Source organism: Acanthisitta chloris, unplaced genomic scaffold (assembly GCF_000695815.1).
Source record: "Acanthisitta chloris isolate BGI_N310 unplaced genomic scaffold, ASM69581v1 scaffold22217, whole genome shotgun sequence".
In the NCBI taxonomy this organism is placed as follows: domain Eukaryota; kingdom Metazoa; phylum Chordata; class Aves; order Passeriformes; family Acanthisittidae; genus Acanthisitta; species Acanthisitta chloris.
This window is the reverse complement of record NW_008681261.1, coordinates 28,612-47,035: the sequence shown is the minus strand read 5'-3', so window position 1 is coordinate 47,035 and position 18,424 is coordinate 28,612. Positions and strand designations below refer to the sequence as shown.

The following is an 18,424-nucleotide window of genomic DNA, read 5'->3' as shown; positions in this document are numbered from 1 at the left end:
CCCACGTGCAGGGCTGGGCTCTGCCTCCAGCCCCCAGGCGCGGCACTGGGGCTCTGCTCGGAGCGCTGGCACACCTCGGGGGCCCGAGTGGAGCCCCAAAACACGGTACTGGGGCTCTCCCTCCAGCCCCACAACGCAGCGCTGAGTCTGAGCTCTCCCTGGGGCCGGCGGGGCCCAGGTTTGGGCTGTGCCAAAGGCAACACTTGGAGCTCAGGAACAGACACGCTGGGTACGGAAGCTCGGTTTGAGCCCCAGGATTTGGGCTTTCTTCAAGCCCCCAGATGAAGCACTTAATCTGTGCCTCCGAGCCCAAGCAGTGGCTGAGGGACCCCAGTTTCAAGCTCCCCTAATCACAGTACTTGGTTGCTCTCTCTGAGCCCACTCTGACTTGGTCTGTGTTTAAAGCCCCCAAATCACAGCACTTGGTCACTGTTTCTGAGTCCCAGAACTGGCTGTTGGAGCCTTGCTTCAAGCCCCCAAAACATAGGATTTGATCTCTGCTTTGATCCCCCAAAACTCAGCCCTTGGTCTCTGTGAGCCTCAACACTGGCTGAGGGACTCTGGTTTCAAGCCCCCAAAACGCAGCACTCAGTCACTGTTTCTGAGCTCTGAACTTGGCCAAATGACCCCAGGAGCCCAGCCTGGTCACTCCAGTGACTGAGGGTCACCCAGAGCGTCTTTACCAGCATAAGATGTAAATTCCATTATGGTCAAATGCATTTACAGCAGGATTAGACATATCTGGTCAAGGTGACCAGTCCAGGGAGGTCAGACTGGTGACATTCCAGGGGAGATTTTAAGTTGGACACATGCAGGTTTCATTTTCCAAAAATTAAATTCTTTTTGCACATTTTGTTTAAATCTTCTCCTGTTGGAAGAGTCAATTAGTCTTTTTAATTACAAAATTGCCAAAGTCAAGAAAAAACAACTAGCATTCCCTAAACACCTCTATCCCTTCCATATCCATCTGCAATCAGGGGCTGATGGAGAGCAGCCTGCCCTGAACAGGCTCAGAAATGGGGCTCAAGGGATGGTGTTAAGTCCATTACACCCAAGGTTTGAATGATTCTGGCAGTGTCCCACATCCACAAGTGTGCCAGAAACCCCAGAGCCAGCAGGAACTCCATCCAGCTGCAGGCAGATGTTATCCCTACTGAGCTTTTTGGGAGTGTAGGTAAAGGTACCCTTCCCTGTGCAGATCAGACCCTGCACTATCTTCGGCCTGGTTGGAGCCAATTTCCTTGTCACAGCTCAATTCCTGCAAAATAAGAGGGAAAGATTGGCTATTAGGAGGAAATTCTCTGTGAGGGTGCTGAGGCACTGGCACAGGTTGGCCAGAGCAGCTGTGGCTGCCCCATCCCTGGAAGTGTTCCAGGCCAGGTTGGATGTGGCTTGGAGCAACCTGGGCTAGTGGAAAGTGTCCCTGTCCATGGCAGGGTATGGAACAAGATGATCCATAAGGTCCCTCCCAGCCCAAACCTGGGATTCCATGATCTCTCCCTACATTTATTTTACATCATTTCCTCCTCTGTCATTCCAGCAGTTGGAGCCACTGGCATGTAAAAAAGATGGAAGTGTTCTGGGACATGGATTGGCCCTGTTGCTTACCAAGTTAAACATTTTGAAAACTAAAAAGACAATATTCTGCAGCAATCTGTGGTAGAGATTCAAAGTTGATGTTCCAAAGGGTACATGGGGAAAAAAAAAAAGATTCCTTCGTCTGCATCCAGAATGTTTTGGTTCTCACACGGCTAAGAACTTTCCATCTCAAATTCTTTGGATTCCGAAGTGATTTTGCCATGTTTTTGATTTCTAGGCAGAGGGGATGGGAATATGGGAGTGATGGAGAGACAGAACTGCAGCAGTGTGTATGCAGGGAGAACTGGAGCAGGAGCTTTAGACAAATTCCTTGCACCTGGCTGCAGGGCCTTCGGGATCCTCTCTCTGTCAGAGGTTTCTCTAACTGTGGGTCTTTCCTGTGCCCAGCTCTGGGGCCCAACATTCTGGGATTCCATTTGCTGCATCACATTACAAAACTGCCCTTAACACAATGTCCATGGAGTTTCTTATCCTGCATTTACAGTGCAGGGTAATTGCACACAGACTTGTTGTAATTCCACATTAAGTTATGCTGGAAAAGATATCTGCTGGTTCAAATCCATATAGGGATATTTTTTTCCTCTCGAATTTAAATTATCATGTCCCGAACTATGTTCCTTTTTGAAAACCAGAAAATAGGGACTAACTCGTGCTAGAGCTTAGCACCAGTGACTAAAGGAAATGAAGCCCTGGGCCATGGGAATTGTTCTTTAACCTTCATCTGTGGAAATGGAAATGGTACATAAGGACATGTAAGTAAAAATCTGACCACAGGATATTCTTTTACAAAAGATAAGGGAATGTCTCAAGACAAAGATGAAAAAGATGCCTGGAAGCTGCAGGAGCAAAGCAGAAGACCTCAGACTCCATGAACAGGATTGGATGAACCATCAGGGTATCAAGTGACCCACAGAGACTATAAAATCCAGTGACAATTGTGTGTGTGGGGTGTCTCCCCTCTTCTGAGGCTCCCAGCTCCAGCTGGATCTGCTATGACATATTACACATAGTAACAGAAACTCCATTTGATTCCTCTATTCAAGTGGAACCTAGGGCAAGCGCTGTTGAGGTGGCATCCATGTAATTCCTACCACGGTCTAGGTGGAGATTTTATCATTCCTACAACACCTCTCAGCATCCAGGCTCTAGCTCTAGGCTGTCCAGGAGAGGAGCCAGACCTCTCCAGTGCTAAGGATTTCTCACTTACTCCATGTAGAAATGGCTGAAGATGAAATCCAGTAAAAAAATGGAGGTAATAAAGATCTAAAGAGCAACACTTCTCACCTTTGTCAAGTCCCATGAAAACCTCTGTGAGTGTGTGTGTGTGTGTGTGTGTGTGTGTGAGTGCATTCAGAAGTGAACAGAAACCCAAACACTCAAGACCATTACCAGGAGCAGAACCAAAGGTACCTGTCTTTGTTAAGACATATAAGGTTAGTGCAAGATACAAAGAAACAAAGTATTTATTGTTAAAAGCTTCTCTACGAATCACTCGGCATCATACAATGAAGATATGGTGGCTACAGAGTAGAGGGAGTCTCTCTCTCTCTCTCTCTCTCTCTTCCCCCCTCCTTTATACACGTATTTGCTCACTCTCACAAACCCACAGTTGTACTTTTTAAATGGAGTTCCTTTCTTCAATGAGATTGGAAAAGGTGTTTATCATACAGGATCTGGCAGAACAGATACATCCTATTAAACAACAGAGCAGTTACAGAAAGGAGACCTCTTTCTTTAGGAAAAAAGAGCTTTCTATTCCTCCTCATCCCCTTGCAGTGCCATAGAAGGGTTCTCCACATAAAACCAGGCAAACAAACCCAAATACCTGATTAGCATTTTGGCAAAATCTGGAGCCCTAGGATATGCACCAATATTGATACACGCACTAATATTTTCATTTGGCTTGCACAGGATAAATTCTAAACAATGTGGTGTAAAAGAACTGCCAGCTGAGACAATGTCTGCACTACAACTACCAACCCTGCTACGTCCAACAACCGGATCCCTGCTGGGAACAGTGGAAAATGTTTTGACAATGTGTTTGGAAGTTATTTGCAGAACCTTTGGTTCTGCCCTGCACACCCATTTCCCAGGCCACACACAAGCTGAGACTGGCTCTCCCAGTGCACTCTCCATGTACACACACACACATGCACACACAATACACCAACTCACATGGACTGTGCTATTTCCAACAGTACTCTGCACATTTTCTTGTGCTATGTCTTACTGGCACTTCAGTGGCACTCTGCTTTCCCACTCCTTTCCCACTGTTGCATTCTTCTCTTTATTCCATAAACAAACATTTGTTTCCCCTTTAATCTCCAAGAAACACTGATCTGAATCCTGGCTCATGGCCAACAGCCCAAAGGACTAAAAAGACAGTTTCTAACCTGCCATGTCAATACTTCTGCTCCAAGACATATTTCCCTTCTGTTGGTACTCCAGAATTCTGTCAAACCCTTTCCTAGTTTGATGCTACATTTTCTAACAACCACCTATACATTAACTACTTCTATGCACAGAATGGTTTTGTGGAATGCATAGATTTGTATCATACTGTGGCAACTGAAGACCCTGAAACATCTTTTTGTCATCTTTTACACACACAAAGGGACAACCATCCCGAACTGAACATGAGTTTCTCAATCACAGTCTGCCACCATTACCTGTCTGTTCAGCACCACTGCCTTTAATTTCCATATGCTCAAACAGCACTTGGCCCAGTTCTTCCCAGTATTGTTCCATTATTGTTTCATTATTTCTCTTCAAATAAAATTCCTCTTTGTTTTGCAAACAAGCAAGCTCCCAGCTGCACTCCTGGAACAGTCTCTTCAGTAAAAGGTCTGAACTGCTCCTGAATGCAGGAAAAAGGCATCAAAATCTCAAACCCCAGTTTAACCACAGGAAAGACACCTGACAGTTCTTCCTAAGACTCACTGTTGGTGACCAGTCTTCCTATAGACAGCAGGATATAAGAATTCAGATTCTGGATTGCCATCTCCGGTGGCTGATTCATGCACACACACACTTCAGCATAGCATTGCTGCTTACCAGAGATTCAGCCTTCAGCGCTGCAGTTGTGAACACTGGGAAGCAACACCACATTAGTTTTGTTAATTTGCTCTGAAAGAGACTTGGAACCAGATCCATCCAATTAATTCTACAGAGGCTCTAAAAGCAGGCTGGACTCACCAGTCTGTTGCCAGCCATGGCACGTGACTGAAATTTCTCTGTACAAATATTTGTCACTTCAGTGGGAAAGCTCTCAAGCCCCAGAATTCCTTGGCAGACACTCTGCAGGCATCTATCTCACTCCCATGCCCTCCTGACATCCTTGCGTATCTTTCTCTGCATTTCTGATTTCCTGCAGACTGGACACCCCCCTGAATGTAGCTGCTCTGTTTGCCACATACAGAAAAGTTTTACACACTGGGCAGCATGCACACAACTGACACAGCAGCGTAACAAATATGGAAGCACAGTAGCAGATGACCCCCACTGTTGTCCCTCATAATGCTTGCTTGTAGTCCAATTAGCAGAGTACTAAATTAAGTAAAATTTGAAGATTTCAAGTCACTCACTGTCTGGCAGCTTCACAGCCCCTCACTATAACCAGTTTAGCACTGCAGGATTTCACATTTCACTGTGAAAAGTTCCAAAGCAAGCCCTTCCCAGTAAAAGACTTCAGGCAAAGAGGTACAGTCACACTTCTCCCCACACCAGTGGCTCTGTGTGACAGAACTGCCGTCACATGACTGCAATCAAATGTCAATTTTCTGAGACATCTCTGAGCACAATGGACAGAGCAAAAGCTATGGCACTACTAGTGTAAGAGCAAAGATATTAAATAAGTGTGTGGAAGAGAAGACTATCTCTTCTGTGACTGGACAAAAGAAACTTTTAAGCTCAACTGAGAAAGAAATTGGCAAAGATAGCAAAACAGAAAAGACAATACAGACAAATGGATTATTCAGAAGATCTGCCTTGCTTCGGTACCACGTGTGAATTTGATTCTCTTCCAAGGAAGTGAAAAAAAGGAGGTGAAGAGGAGTAACCCAGAAGAGGATTTGAGTGCCACATCACACGGACAGTTATACTTTGGCAGCTGCATTTTGGACTAGAAATCATGTCGGGCCATTAATTAAGCTGATTGGTGCAGTACAAAAAATGAGGAGGGGCAGGATTTAAGGAAGATGTCCCTGCTTCCAAGTAAATGTGCTATAAATTCCCATAGTCTGAATTTGTGGTACATTTCAAAGTGTTCAAAGCCAGGTTGAATAAAGCCTTGAGCAACCTGGTCTAGTGGGAGGTGTCCCTGCTCAGGGCAGGGGGTTGGGACTAGATAATCTCTAAGGTCCATTCCAACCCCTAAACATTCTATGATTCACAAAGAGATGATTTCCATGGGATATGGTCTCTGTGCTACTTAAGGCTGATAGTGCTTTTTAACTCAGCAGCATCCTACATATCCAGCACGTATCATGTATGGGGAACTAAATACTTCATAGTAAGAGGCAATTCATCTATGATCAAAATGTGAGACCAATCCAGGGACTCTTTTAACATCTTGAACTCAAGAGAAAACTACCATGTTACATGAAGTTAAGGTTCTTGGATGCTGTACCAACCATCAGGAAGTTCTTTTCAGTGATGAACCCTACAGGCACGTAGAGAAACATCTGAGAAATCTGGTATTTTACACATAGGCTTATTGCTAACATCTGCTGTGTTCAAGGCAGGCATCAGCAAAGCACCATTACACTGTTTTTCTTTTCTCAGAATCCCTCATTTGTTGCTAACACCACTGATATTAAGGATGCCTAAGAAGCTCTTATTCCAGGGATGATCCTCTTTCTCTCAGTACAGCACATTGATCACACCCATCCAGTGATACATGATTCAGTCTACCTTTCACTGCTGGGACAAGGGGAAGAGAAAGTATTTGTGTCTGCAAAAGAGATGCCCTGACAACATGTCTTTCTTTCAGAGGGGCTCTATATTCCGGGATGAAAATCCTCCTAGTTTGTTCTTTCAGATGGTGAGATGGCTTCTTGCACTGGTCCAGGTGGAATAAAAACCCCGTTCAGGAATATAAAGCATTCCACAGCTCTAAGGAAGACTATCTTGTCTAATTCCAGAGAAGTTACTATTTGAGACTCTTGGGTACCATAGGATGAGAACTGCATTTATTCCTCTAAATCTGTATTCTCCTAGAACACCTATCTCAGCCTCCCCCATCAGTGCCACTCTTAAGCATAGCCCATTAGGATCTGCTGTGCAGTGTCTGAACTTTCCACTAAAACTTAACGATGTGCACTGATGAATGAACCTTTAGTCTTCTTTCACACTGACACTTGTGTGGTGCTGTCTCTGGCCTGGAATGGTCTGAGACACCCACCATGGGCAAGATTTTCAAGGGTCACTCTAAAGCTGGTGTTTTGACTGGTGTGTTGATGGTACATTCTCATCCAGTCAGGAAGCAGGTCCATGTGTAACAGTGAGCTAAGTAACACTGAAAAGTCCACTGGTTTGGTGGTCATGATGCCAATGGGATCTTGTGAGCAGTACTTATGTGTTGCGCACTCCCAGAGATTGTTCCAATTCCTGTCGGCGCTGCTGGATCTGAAAGAAAAAAAGATACTGTACAGTTTAGCAGATTCAATTGCTCAGTAGCAGGAAGATTCATTTATAAGCCAGCGGTATGGGTATTTCTTTCATACCTTGCAGTAGAAATATCTGCTCACAGCCTCTTGAGACCATGGCTCATGATAAAATTCAGCTCTGCGTTCTTCCTCTGGGTTTCCAACTACATCAGTCATCACCTGTGATAAAAACAAAAACATTTTCCACCAGAGCTCTTCTACCATATAGAGAAACATTCAGATTTACCTAAAGTCAAAATTTATCTATATTACTACATTAACAATGTTCAGAACTGTTCTCAAAGCCCAAAGCAAATCGACAGTGTGTGTTTACTACCAAAACAAGATCACAGAATCATCAAATGGTTTGGCTTGGAAGGGACCTTAAAGCTCATCCAGTCCCACTCCCTGCAATGGGCAGGGACACCTTCCACTAGACCTAGAGCAGGTTGCTCCAAGCCCCATCCAACCTGGACTGGAACATCTCCAGGGATGGGGCAGTAGGGAGCTGGAACCATTCTGTGATTCTGTGAAAATCAGAATTCTCCAGCATGACAGAATCATGGGTAAATATAAAGTCATTAGCACATTTTGCAGAGCAGTACTGTGCAATCAGAACTCTGATGCCAGCAGGGCAGAACATTACAGAGAAGGGTCTTATGGGACTGGTTATCAGTCAGGACGAATGCTGAACAACTGTCCTATGAATTAGCTGGAGAAGCTCCAGAATGCCTTTGTTTGTAAGCTCCTCAAGCCAAAGCTTACTTTATTTAAACACCTTTTTGAATACAGTATAAATAATCATAATCTTAACAGCAGGTTTTTGGGAGACTATTGACTAACAAACTATATTTATATATGAAAGACATGATGATTTTATTCAAATAATTTCATAGATTCATTAATTCAACTGATTTTGACACATCTCAGTTAAAGACAGGAAATGTGAAACTTTATGCGGAACAAATTATTCCTCTTTGCTGGCAAATGACTGAACTTCTTTATATTCCATTTCTTGCGTATCTCAAAGGCAGCAGATATTTAACCTGACTCTTTCCTAAATAAGACTAAACTATGAACTAAGAAAACACCCAAATTGTGTTCTCATACTACAGGATGCTCCTGCTGAGTTTTATATAGCTTTGATTTTACACAGTACCTCAGCACAGCCCTGCACTTCAGTCTCACTGGCCAACCACAAATCCACCTACCACCCCCACTAAGCACTGCTGTTCCACTAGAAGTGGAGTATGACCTCAACTCTCTTTCCTGCATACTCTCTGCTCTGGCATTGCAGGATTCCATTCACTGTCTGTCTTCCACCAATTATCCATCCTGGATGTTTGGCTATACACTCTATATGTATTTAGAAAAAAATCTTCCATTCTGGTTCCGCTATTCATTCTTAATCAAACCTTGGCTCACCTTGAGATCCCTACTTTGGGAGCGCAGAAGGTCTTGGATGTATCCTTTGGGATCTTTGGAGAAACTCAGCATGAAATCACGTTGTATTTTTAGCTGATTTATGGACTCAATTGTTTCATGAATCTGACAAAAAAAAGCCCCAAAGCAGATGTTACTTAATTTCTCCCATGCTCCAGTGACCCTGAGGTCAGCCTCGCCAGCATCCTTGTATCCCTGGTAACATACAAAGGTGACCATTCTACACCACAGACCTGTGCAAGTTCCCAGGGCTTATTCACTTCAAAGAGCAACTTCACTGCAATCCTGCCACTACATTTTGGGTTCACTTGTACTTCTGCAATACAAGTGTGTACAGGATTCTTTTTCACTTCCCGCACTGAACTGCTGCATGGCATGCTAAATACAGTACTGAAGAGCTATGTCATGTCACTGTACAACGTAATAATTTCCTGGATGGAGTCAGTCTCTCTGCCAAGACTGGGATCTTGGAAGAAAGGTGCTATATAAGTATGTCTTAAAACAGTCCCCAATGCAAGGAATCAGTTATTCCCCTGGTTATCATCATCACATCTTCAATATCCTACTCTGAGCCTTAAAATTTCTAGAAAGTTCCTGATCAAGTCCATGTTCAATGAATAGCCATGACTTCTAGACTTTTTCTTAAGAGAAAGCCTATTAAAGTCACAATGGCTGCAAAAGGGAGTATGAACAATGAGAAGTCAGAGGTAGGGAAGGTTTATAGAAAATGAATCATATCTTCACAAATATTATGAAAGACATGAGCATTAACTAGCAGGGAAGAATGAAGACAGAAGAGAAGCCAAGGTCCTCTAATGTTCCTGGATAACAACATGAAGTATCATCAGTAGGAGGACAGTTAATGAATCATTTGCACATACACAGAGAGAAAAGCAAACTTTTGCTGTTCTGTTCCTCTAACATTGTAGTTTGAGATAGCAATATCTTGTTTAGTTTCATGTAGACATCTATTTTGCCAAAACAGCTAAGGTGTCCAAGCAAGAGGAGAAAACAATCCTCCCCTGATCCAGCTATGACATCACAGCCACTAGTGTAGGCACAAGTACATGGTATGTTAACAGAAAAGAGCTGCTGTCAACTCAAAATCATTCCTTATTTGGAAAAATGCTGCAGCTGTGCAGAGCAAACGCCCTTGGCACGCGCCGAGTTCCCACTAGAGGACTCCGTGGCAGCACAGCAATGCAAAACACAGAGGGCAATGGGAGCAGCCCACACCCCTTCACCCAGCAGAGACTTCAGTCACTTCGCTGATCACACCTTGCTCTATGCTATAGCAAAAAGAGGTGACACAAACAGGGGAAAAGGTGAGCTGGACTGGAAACAGAGCAACCCTGTGCAGGATCCTTGCAAGCCTATGTAGTTTGGGAGCCAACTGAGCAGCTGCCCTGCTGAAAAGGACCTTCCTCAAGAGCCAGGAAAGGAAAGATGCTGCCAGTTATCAGAATCCATTGGATTGCTGGTGTCCAGACCCCCTTTAAAACTGCAGAAGACCACAGTTAAACATATTTGTTTGTGTTAGAGGTAAACAAGCAGAAGCTGGGCCTTGCTCTGAGAAGCCACCTTTGTTTATCAATTACCAAGCCATATCACCCACTGACACATGTGCCAGAAGCTGCTAACAGTTCCCAGGAGATGTTCATCACCCCTAACACAGCCTTGCAGAGCCCACCATTGCCCTAAGACAGGTACCTGTATTTGAAGTGCACATGATTCTCTTTCAGTAAGGCTTAAAACTGCCAAACTGCTCCAAGTGATTTTCCTGCCATGCACCTACTACAGAGAGCTGCTCCGCAGTCATGAATACAAAACCCACATCTGAGTATGAGATTCTCCTAGCTTTGCCTTAGCAATTTAGCAAGATACCATGACCTCTCAATAAATGAGTTACAGCCATACAGTTCAGGTGGTTCTCAAATGTCAGGGGACTCATTACACTACCTTGAAACTCTACTTCTGTCTCCTTGACAGCCATATTGGGCGCTGGATCAATTCTAAAGTGGAAATGCCACTCATCCCTCTGTATTCCCACTGCATGTGGCTGATTTTTCCCTTGAAAGCACACCTTCTTGAGAAGTCTCTGTCTCACAACATTACCATCTTTAATGTGTGACAAACTCACATGAAGCTACACAATGCGCGTATGTGCCATGGGATACTTTACTCTTGGGCCAGTACCTTGTTGTCCAATGCTGTAATCTCCTGCTGGTTAGCTGTTGAGAGAAGAAAACTACTCATCTGGCCCTTTAATGGGTCTTCAACTTCTACATCTATGTCATAACATGCCGTCTTCTTCTGATCGTTGGGATCAACACTATGGAGAGTATAACACAAGATCATGTAAAAGACAGGCCTGAAGATTTGTGTGAATTAAGAGCACATATATTTAAAATCACTAGTGATAAAAAATTCCCTGTAGCAGTGTGCTGGTCTTGGCTGGGATAGAGTTAATTCTCTCCATAGTAGCTGGTATGGGGCTGTGTTTTGGATTTGTGCTGGAAAATGTTGGTCACACAGAGATGTTTTCGTTACTGCTGAGCAGTGCTTACACAGTGTCAAGGCCTTCTCAGCGTCTCACACCCCCCACCAGTGAGCAGGCTGGGGGTGCACAAGGAGCTGGGAGGGGCACAGCTGGGACAGCTGACCCCAGCTGACCAAAGGGATATTCCAGACCTCCAGCTGAGCAAAAAACTGGGGGGGGACACATTCACTGCTTGGGGTCTTGCTGGGCATCAGTTGGTTGGTGGTGACCAGTAGTTTTCATCTGCAGAGCTTGTCTTACTTGGGTGTTATTTTGTTATTTTATTATTATAATAATAATAACAACAGTAATAATGTTAATACTTTTTTTTTACCAATGGTGAAACTGTCTTTATCTCAACTCATGAGTTCTTTCACTTACACCCTTCCAATTCTCCCTCCTGTTCCACAGAAGGGGGAGGGAGTGCCTGAGAGGGCTGAGCTGACAATGGGGTTAAACCAGGACAAGCAGCTGGCAAATTGTTCCAGGGGCTGACTGCATTCACTCCTAAAAATTGAATGTGGTGTGGCAGGGCAGGGCAGAGGGTCTCTGAGAGCCTGTTTTAAGCTCAGCTGGACCAGTCCCCCTAAGCATCCTGATACCATTTGAACCTGATTTGGGAGCTTTCAATGACCACCAGCAATCCCTTCTACTGTGAATTATTCTGTGACTTTTATGAGTCTAAAAATTACTTACTTCCTTTAAATTCAGTGCCAGGTTCCCAGATTTATTTTAGCTTATCCTGAGACTGTAAAGACTCCAGTGCAAAAGCATTCCCTGTTCTCGGAAAATTCATCTTTCCCCTTTCTACAGCATTATGTCAGTGCTATGTAATGCTGCCATGTGCTGTGTGGTGCACATGGTGTATCAGAGAATGCTAGTAGACATGATGTCCTGTTCTTCAGCTGGTACCTGACAGAAAACACTGCCTCCAGAACCTCTTTGCCACCTCTCTACCCCTAGAAACATATCCATCAGTTCCTTGTCATTTTTCTCTGAGCAATGAGCATATATCTCTGAGGACCTCAGCTGGTTTTTGGTCCATGAGACAGGCCACTGAGTTGTGTTCAATGATAGTATGTACACAGCTATCCATCTGCATGGCTCCCAAGCTGCTTTTTGATTACTCTGACATATTTATTCAAATGAATCAAAAAGCAAATTTTATTTTAATAGCTTAAGTAATATTGAAACTTCTTATCACATATATTACAAGTTTAAGATAAAGAACCAAATTTTAATCATATTCAGAAGCATCTGTTGTCAATATTCTATAAGAAATCAAATCACTATACTCAAGTAACAATAATGTTTACACACCCAGAATCAGAGTTTTGACCAAGACTGTAAAGAAACTTGGGAAAGACTGAAATAGCTGAACAGCAAGGCTGCAATCCCCAGTAGTCTCTTTATCCACCTCCTCCATGCACACAGTTGTCACTTAGACGTGGCATGTGCTGGAAGTGCCCTAGATAACTGAGAGTTGTGTTTCATCTGCTGTGATGAAAAGACATCTGTTTTGACAAAGATGCCAGAGCTCAGTACCTTGGCCACAATGACCTTCTCTGAATCCAGGCATTCTTTGCTGCAAATCTCTGGAGATGTCTGACTAACAACCAAACAGCTGAGCCAATCCCAACAAAGAATGCATGGTCTGGCCACAGCATTTGAGACTGTAATGCTGTTGTACACTTCACATAGTAACTCAGTGCTTAGAATGATTGCCCATGATGTACAGTATCTTGCTTCGATTCCTTTTTTCTCTCTTTTTGTGGGTTCAAGCTCTCATTCTTCTCCCCTTAGGAAAGAAACCTGATCAACTCTCTCAATTGTATTCTAGTAGGAATAAACATAAAAGTTGTTCTGCATACTCCTAGAGAACTGGTGCCATTCTGGTGAAAATAATGCAGAATTATACAGTCCAGAGCGACACTGAAAATGAACACATAACAAAGTCCAAGGTACTCACTGGGAAGTTATACAAACTGGATTCTGGTCCCTGCTACTGCAGCTGTTTCCATGCTTTATCTAGTGAGTGTTTTGCAAATGACAGTGCTGAGCTGACCAAGAGCTTACCTGATGATGTGGTTTATCACTATTGGGTCTGGTGGCAGCAGTAGGTTAGTGAGTCTCTGAGGAATTTCAGAAAACTTTAGCCGTGGACAGTCAAAGATCTGGAACACAATAAACAAAAAATGTTGCTTGCCCAAAACCTCAGTGAGAAAGTAAGAAATCAGCAGTTCATAAGGAAGTTGATTTTGAAAGCTGTAATTGTGGTTCCTTGCACAGGGTAAATTTTTGGTCACTCCTGTCCCTGCAAATTGCTGCAGTACTTACATCTGGGCTCGCAGACAGATGCACCAGGTGATGAGAATTTCAGGTGTCCCACTTTTGGCTTAGTTGCTGGAGGGCACAGGACACTTTAGTGGGACCTGAGGACAACTGTATCAATGACAGGAGAGAAGCCAATACTCCCTCTCTCACTGAGGGTTTGCAGCAGCACATCATAAAGAAAACAATTTTTTTTTTACTAGAGGAAACATAAAAACAGTTTGGTTTTTATCCCACAAGGCATGTTTCCTGCAATATTTTGTGCTACAGAAAAATACAAGAAAACATTTCTGGATTTTAAAAGCATCTGCAATTATTTAATTTTTTAAGATTAAGGAAAATAAAGTCGATGGGGTATTACTTATTTTTAACCAAAGCCTGAACAGCCTTTTGGAAGGGATCCACCCTTTCCAAACAACAGTTCATGGCTACCTTCTCTTTACTATGGTCCAGAAGCTGAACAGAATCGTAGACCCACAGAATGTCCTAGGTTGGAAGGGACTCAGAAGGGTCATCGAGTCCAAGCCCTGGCCCTGCACAGGACACTACTGCAAATCACACCAAGAATATGTATTGAATTCAGAAAAAAATTCTTCTGAGAAGGATTAAAATCTGCAAGTTTTGGAGCTTTTCTGTCAGCAATTGCAGTGCATTGCCATGAATCTAGAAACACTCCTTACACCTAGAGTTTTCAGAAATAATTACAGCCATTTTTCCCCCTGGGGTTTTTAATGCTCTGAGCAGGTGAACAGGCTTTTCTCTAAAGGTGTTCCATTTAAACTGACTTTAAAAAAACCCAAATTTTCTATATATTAACACTTGCCATAATTTTCTCAAGTGAGGGACTTTGGCAGCAGAATGACCCAGAAGCCAGCTCTGATTTTGAACTACCTTTGAACCTTTTTTCTTGCTTTCGCTTGTAACACAGTGGATTTCAAATCTCATCACTGATGTAAACAGTGTTTCTAAAAAGAAAAAGATCCTTCTTCATCAGCTCTAAAATCTGTCTGATTTGCTGGACTTGCCTGCATTCCTGAATTCAGCCAGCTAGTTTCTAAAGAACAAGAAAGTCACGAAATCTACTGAGTCTGCAGGTCACTGTTTATTTCAGTTCTGAATTCTGAGACTTGACAGAGATGACTGTGGAATGCCCACCCAAAATCTCTGCATACCAGGCTCCATCCAATCTGCTGTCACCACTGGCTCAACACTCATATCCACTCCTAAAGTGGACACCCAAGCAACAAGAGCTTTAAGAAGGGAAAAGGGAGCAAGGACACGCACTAGTGAGAGGAGGGTGGGAGGCTGGAAACTAAGGCTAGATGGAATTTTCCTCGAGCTTCTCATATTCCTGTTTAACTGGAGTTAATGGTCTATACTTGTACCCCTTGGCTCTGCAAGCCTCTCTGACTGGAATGGTTCTGGTGTGTCAGTTAACTCGATCAGTGCTCATTGTTAGTCTGTCCTGCCTTGTGCCACTGAATACAACCAGAAGCACACCAGTGCTGGGCTCAGAAGAGTTGGCATACCCAGTGAGAAGACCAGTACCTCAAGGGGAATGCCAGAGACAGAGATGTGTTATGTACTGCTCCCCTAAGTGATTACACACACTTCCAACTCGGACCACATTTTTTTCCCAGGACTTATGTGGCTAAAACTACAGAGTCTACACTAATATTATCAGGCTGGAAGGCATTCCTAATCCAATTCCTTTACCCTCCATCTTTCAATCTTGGAGCATTGGAGTGAAAAGCAAAAAAACCTCATCATGAAATGTTTCATTGATATGACAGGATTCATCTTCCTAAGTACTAACACGAGTTTTGAAAGCAAGGTTAGCTGATTAGGACAGAGACCTAAGGAAAACAGAAACACTCAAATCAGTCCCACTTATGATTTAAATCTATGCAAGTGCTGCATTCTTATGAAACTATCCCCGATTAGTGAGCTCTTGCAGGGTGTGAGATGCAGTCTTCTAGAAAAGCAATCTGCTACTTCCTAACTCTCTCATCTGACTCATCTTCTGAGGATGAGAAGACAATAATCAGGTCTGATGGTATTCCTGGAGAGTTCTAGCACAAAGGAGACCTACAAGCTAATAAGCCTCTAATGAGATACACAAGAGAAGACAGCTGCAGCAAGTTCTTAAGCCGAAAATTAAAATAAATAAAAGTGAGAAGGCCCTCCTGCTTACCAAAAGTAAGGTCTGAATGTCTGTACTAGATCAGACAAAGGATCTGCTACACAGCTACCACATTATCCTGCCCTTGGTAGTGGCAAAAAGCAGATACTAAAGGAAAGATGTAAGAACAGGAGAAACGGATACTGTTTTTTTCCCATAAAAATTCTCCCAACCTGCACAGCTTTGCATTTAAAACAGTCCAAGATTTTTCTTCCATTGGTTTGCCACTTTTGGAACCTATATACACCTTTAGCACTTGCAGTGTCCTATTGCAAGGAGTTCTGAAGTTTAACTGTGCTTGATTACCTTTGTTTGTTTTCAATTTGCTACCTGACAGTTTTAGTTGGCGGCCTCTAATAATTGACCAAAATACACAAAATTACTCCTTGTTCACCTTTTGCATTCTGCTCATGATTTTTTCAAGTGTTTTTCACTTCCCCTTTTCCATTTCCTCTTCAGGCTGCCACAAACAAAACGAGTCTAAATTGGCTATAGGTAAATAAAAAATGGAAATCAAATCATCTAATCAACAGAACAAACAGCTTTGTCATTTTGCCAAAAATTCTTACGTGGTTTTAATATGGAATTTTCACTATGTGAAACAGACTGCATGCTGTAACTCTCAAAAAACCCCAAAACTCAAACAAACAAAAGAGTGACTATATAATCCAGATCACTTTGGTTCTATATCCATAAAAATACCATAACTCTCACAATTATTTCATTGCACTTTGTATTTTCAAATGTGCAAAGCTGCCTTGAAGTTTATTTCACGCACTGATCACTTCGAACTGTGGTAGGGCAAACTAATAACAGAAATTAAAAGCTCAAAAAGCAAACTAGGACACAAGTTTCATTGCAGCATTTACTTTCATTGCTCACCAAAACATTTTTAATTTACTATAACTGCCAGTATTTTCCCCACACAGAAGTATGTCACAAACACTGCCTTCAGGTACTTTCAAAATAAACCATGTAACTCTGAAGCTACAGAAAAAACCAGGCCAATTACCACAATGATAGCTCAGATAACAATACCTCTGTGGAATAAATGTATCATATTTACAGAAAGGGATGCTTTTAAGTGGCCTTCTTGGGTAATTCTAGAGGTCACTGTGAACGACAAAAAGTCTTAACATGGTACTTTCAAGGATCATTAAGGGTAATTTATTATCTGAAGCAAACTGAGCTAATTATATCTTCCATGTCTTCTGCCCTTCATAAACAGGGAAAGACAAGGGAACAAAACAGGTCTACCTATGAACTGACAATCAGAATCAGCAGATTATGTCATGTTTCTTAGTACAAAATGGGGGGGGAAAGCCCTAGCAAATCCATACAGAAGCCTTCCTTCCTGGAAAGGCCATGACTCCTGTGGAAGTGCTGAACCACCAGGTGTGGGGGGTTTTGACAGCACTGGCACAATAGAAGGGTGCTAATACTATTAGCTGTAGTGCCTGCTGAAAGTCATTCAGTACTAAGGATACTGCAGATCATTAAGGGAAGATAAGAATCAGTAATTTTAATTCATCCCAAATTTGTGGATGGATGTTATAGTTTGCCTCTAAAGAGCTGCAGGATCTAAAAAGGAGTTACCTGCTGGAAGTACTTGTCGCAGTTAATATATTCTTTATCATGTGAGTCTTGCAGCTTGTTTGTCTTGATGTACTGCCAGAGAGCCTGGATGATGGCCGAGCGTGTCTGCGTGTGGATCCCCAGCAGACGGGCCAGCCGCGGGTCCAGTTTGAACTGGGGGGGCTGGAACAGACAGTGGAGGAGGTGGCAATAGAGAGGAAAGCAGACAGATACACAGGTGTGAAGCTTCAGATTTAGTTCTCAGGGGAGCCTTTCCTCAGCAGAAGCACCACCCCATTCAGTGGCAGAGACTACAAAAATACAAGTTTGTATTTTTGTGTCCCACGGTTGGTGCTCTGGAGGAGTGAAGAGGGACACTGTGCCTGTGCCATGCACACAAACCACGTGCAGCACACGCTTTAAATAATAACATCTTGCACACAGACTCAAGAAAGAATTTTCCTTTTCAACAGTGATGCTTAATTTGACTTTAGGGAGTGGGAGAAGAATAAGAATGGTCCTTCCACTGAACTACTGCTCCTGAACTACTGGAGGTTAACCACAGAGAGGGAGAAGGAAGTCAGAATGATGATTCCACTGTTGCTAATAACTGCTTAGCTGCCTCATATCAACAAGCTATCTTGGAACTCTGTTTTTCTGGGCATGTTCCCACCATTCTGGTGCATACCAGCAGAGTTACCCAACCACAACCAGTCAATGGAATATACTTCTTCTCCTGACCTCTGTGATACAACTCCACTACCCTATTCTGCATCTCTAGCAATATTAAATTCCTTGGATAATTTGGAATTTGGTGCCCCTTCAAGTGTGTACCCATACCTGAGTCTAGTATTTGCCACACTATTAGGCACGGATTACTCGGATGGGTGCCAGGCCACCCAAGGCTAGCGTTATAACAGGTCAAGACTTAAGGATAAGAGAACATCTATTGTAAAGCATAAATTTATAATAATGGTGAGCATTACAAGCATCCTTATATTGTCTTAAATAAAAACTCTCTCTGGCTATATCAGGCTTTCAGTTAGCCCATAAGCTCCTTAAAATTGATAAAAGTTTCTCTCTGATAACATAAAACGGAGTGTCCTTATC

General features: G+C 43.0%; 1 protein-coding gene across 1 annotated transcript in view; it reads right to left on the bottom strand.

Annotated features, from left to right (window-relative positions):
- Nucleotides 1-6,732: 6,732 nt before the first annotated feature.
- SMARCD3 (SWI/SNF related, matrix associated, actin dependent regulator of chromatin, subfamily d, member 3) overlaps nt 6,733-18,424 on the bottom strand; it is a gene marked incomplete at its 5' end in the record, with an annotated part of 25,325 nt that continues 13,633 nt past the window's right edge. The window contains 6 exons of the mRNA XM_009078051.1: nt 6,733-7,224; nt 7,323-7,424; nt 8,670-8,792; nt 10,884-11,019; nt 13,303-13,400; nt 17,336-17,497. Coding sequence (XP_009076299.1) covers nt 7,171-7,224; nt 7,323-7,424; nt 8,670-8,792; nt 10,884-11,019; nt 13,303-13,400; nt 17,336-17,497 — 675 coding nt within the window. The remainder of the gene's footprint in view (nt 7,225-7,322; nt 7,425-8,669; nt 8,793-10,883; nt 11,020-13,302; nt 13,401-17,335; nt 17,498-18,424) is intronic.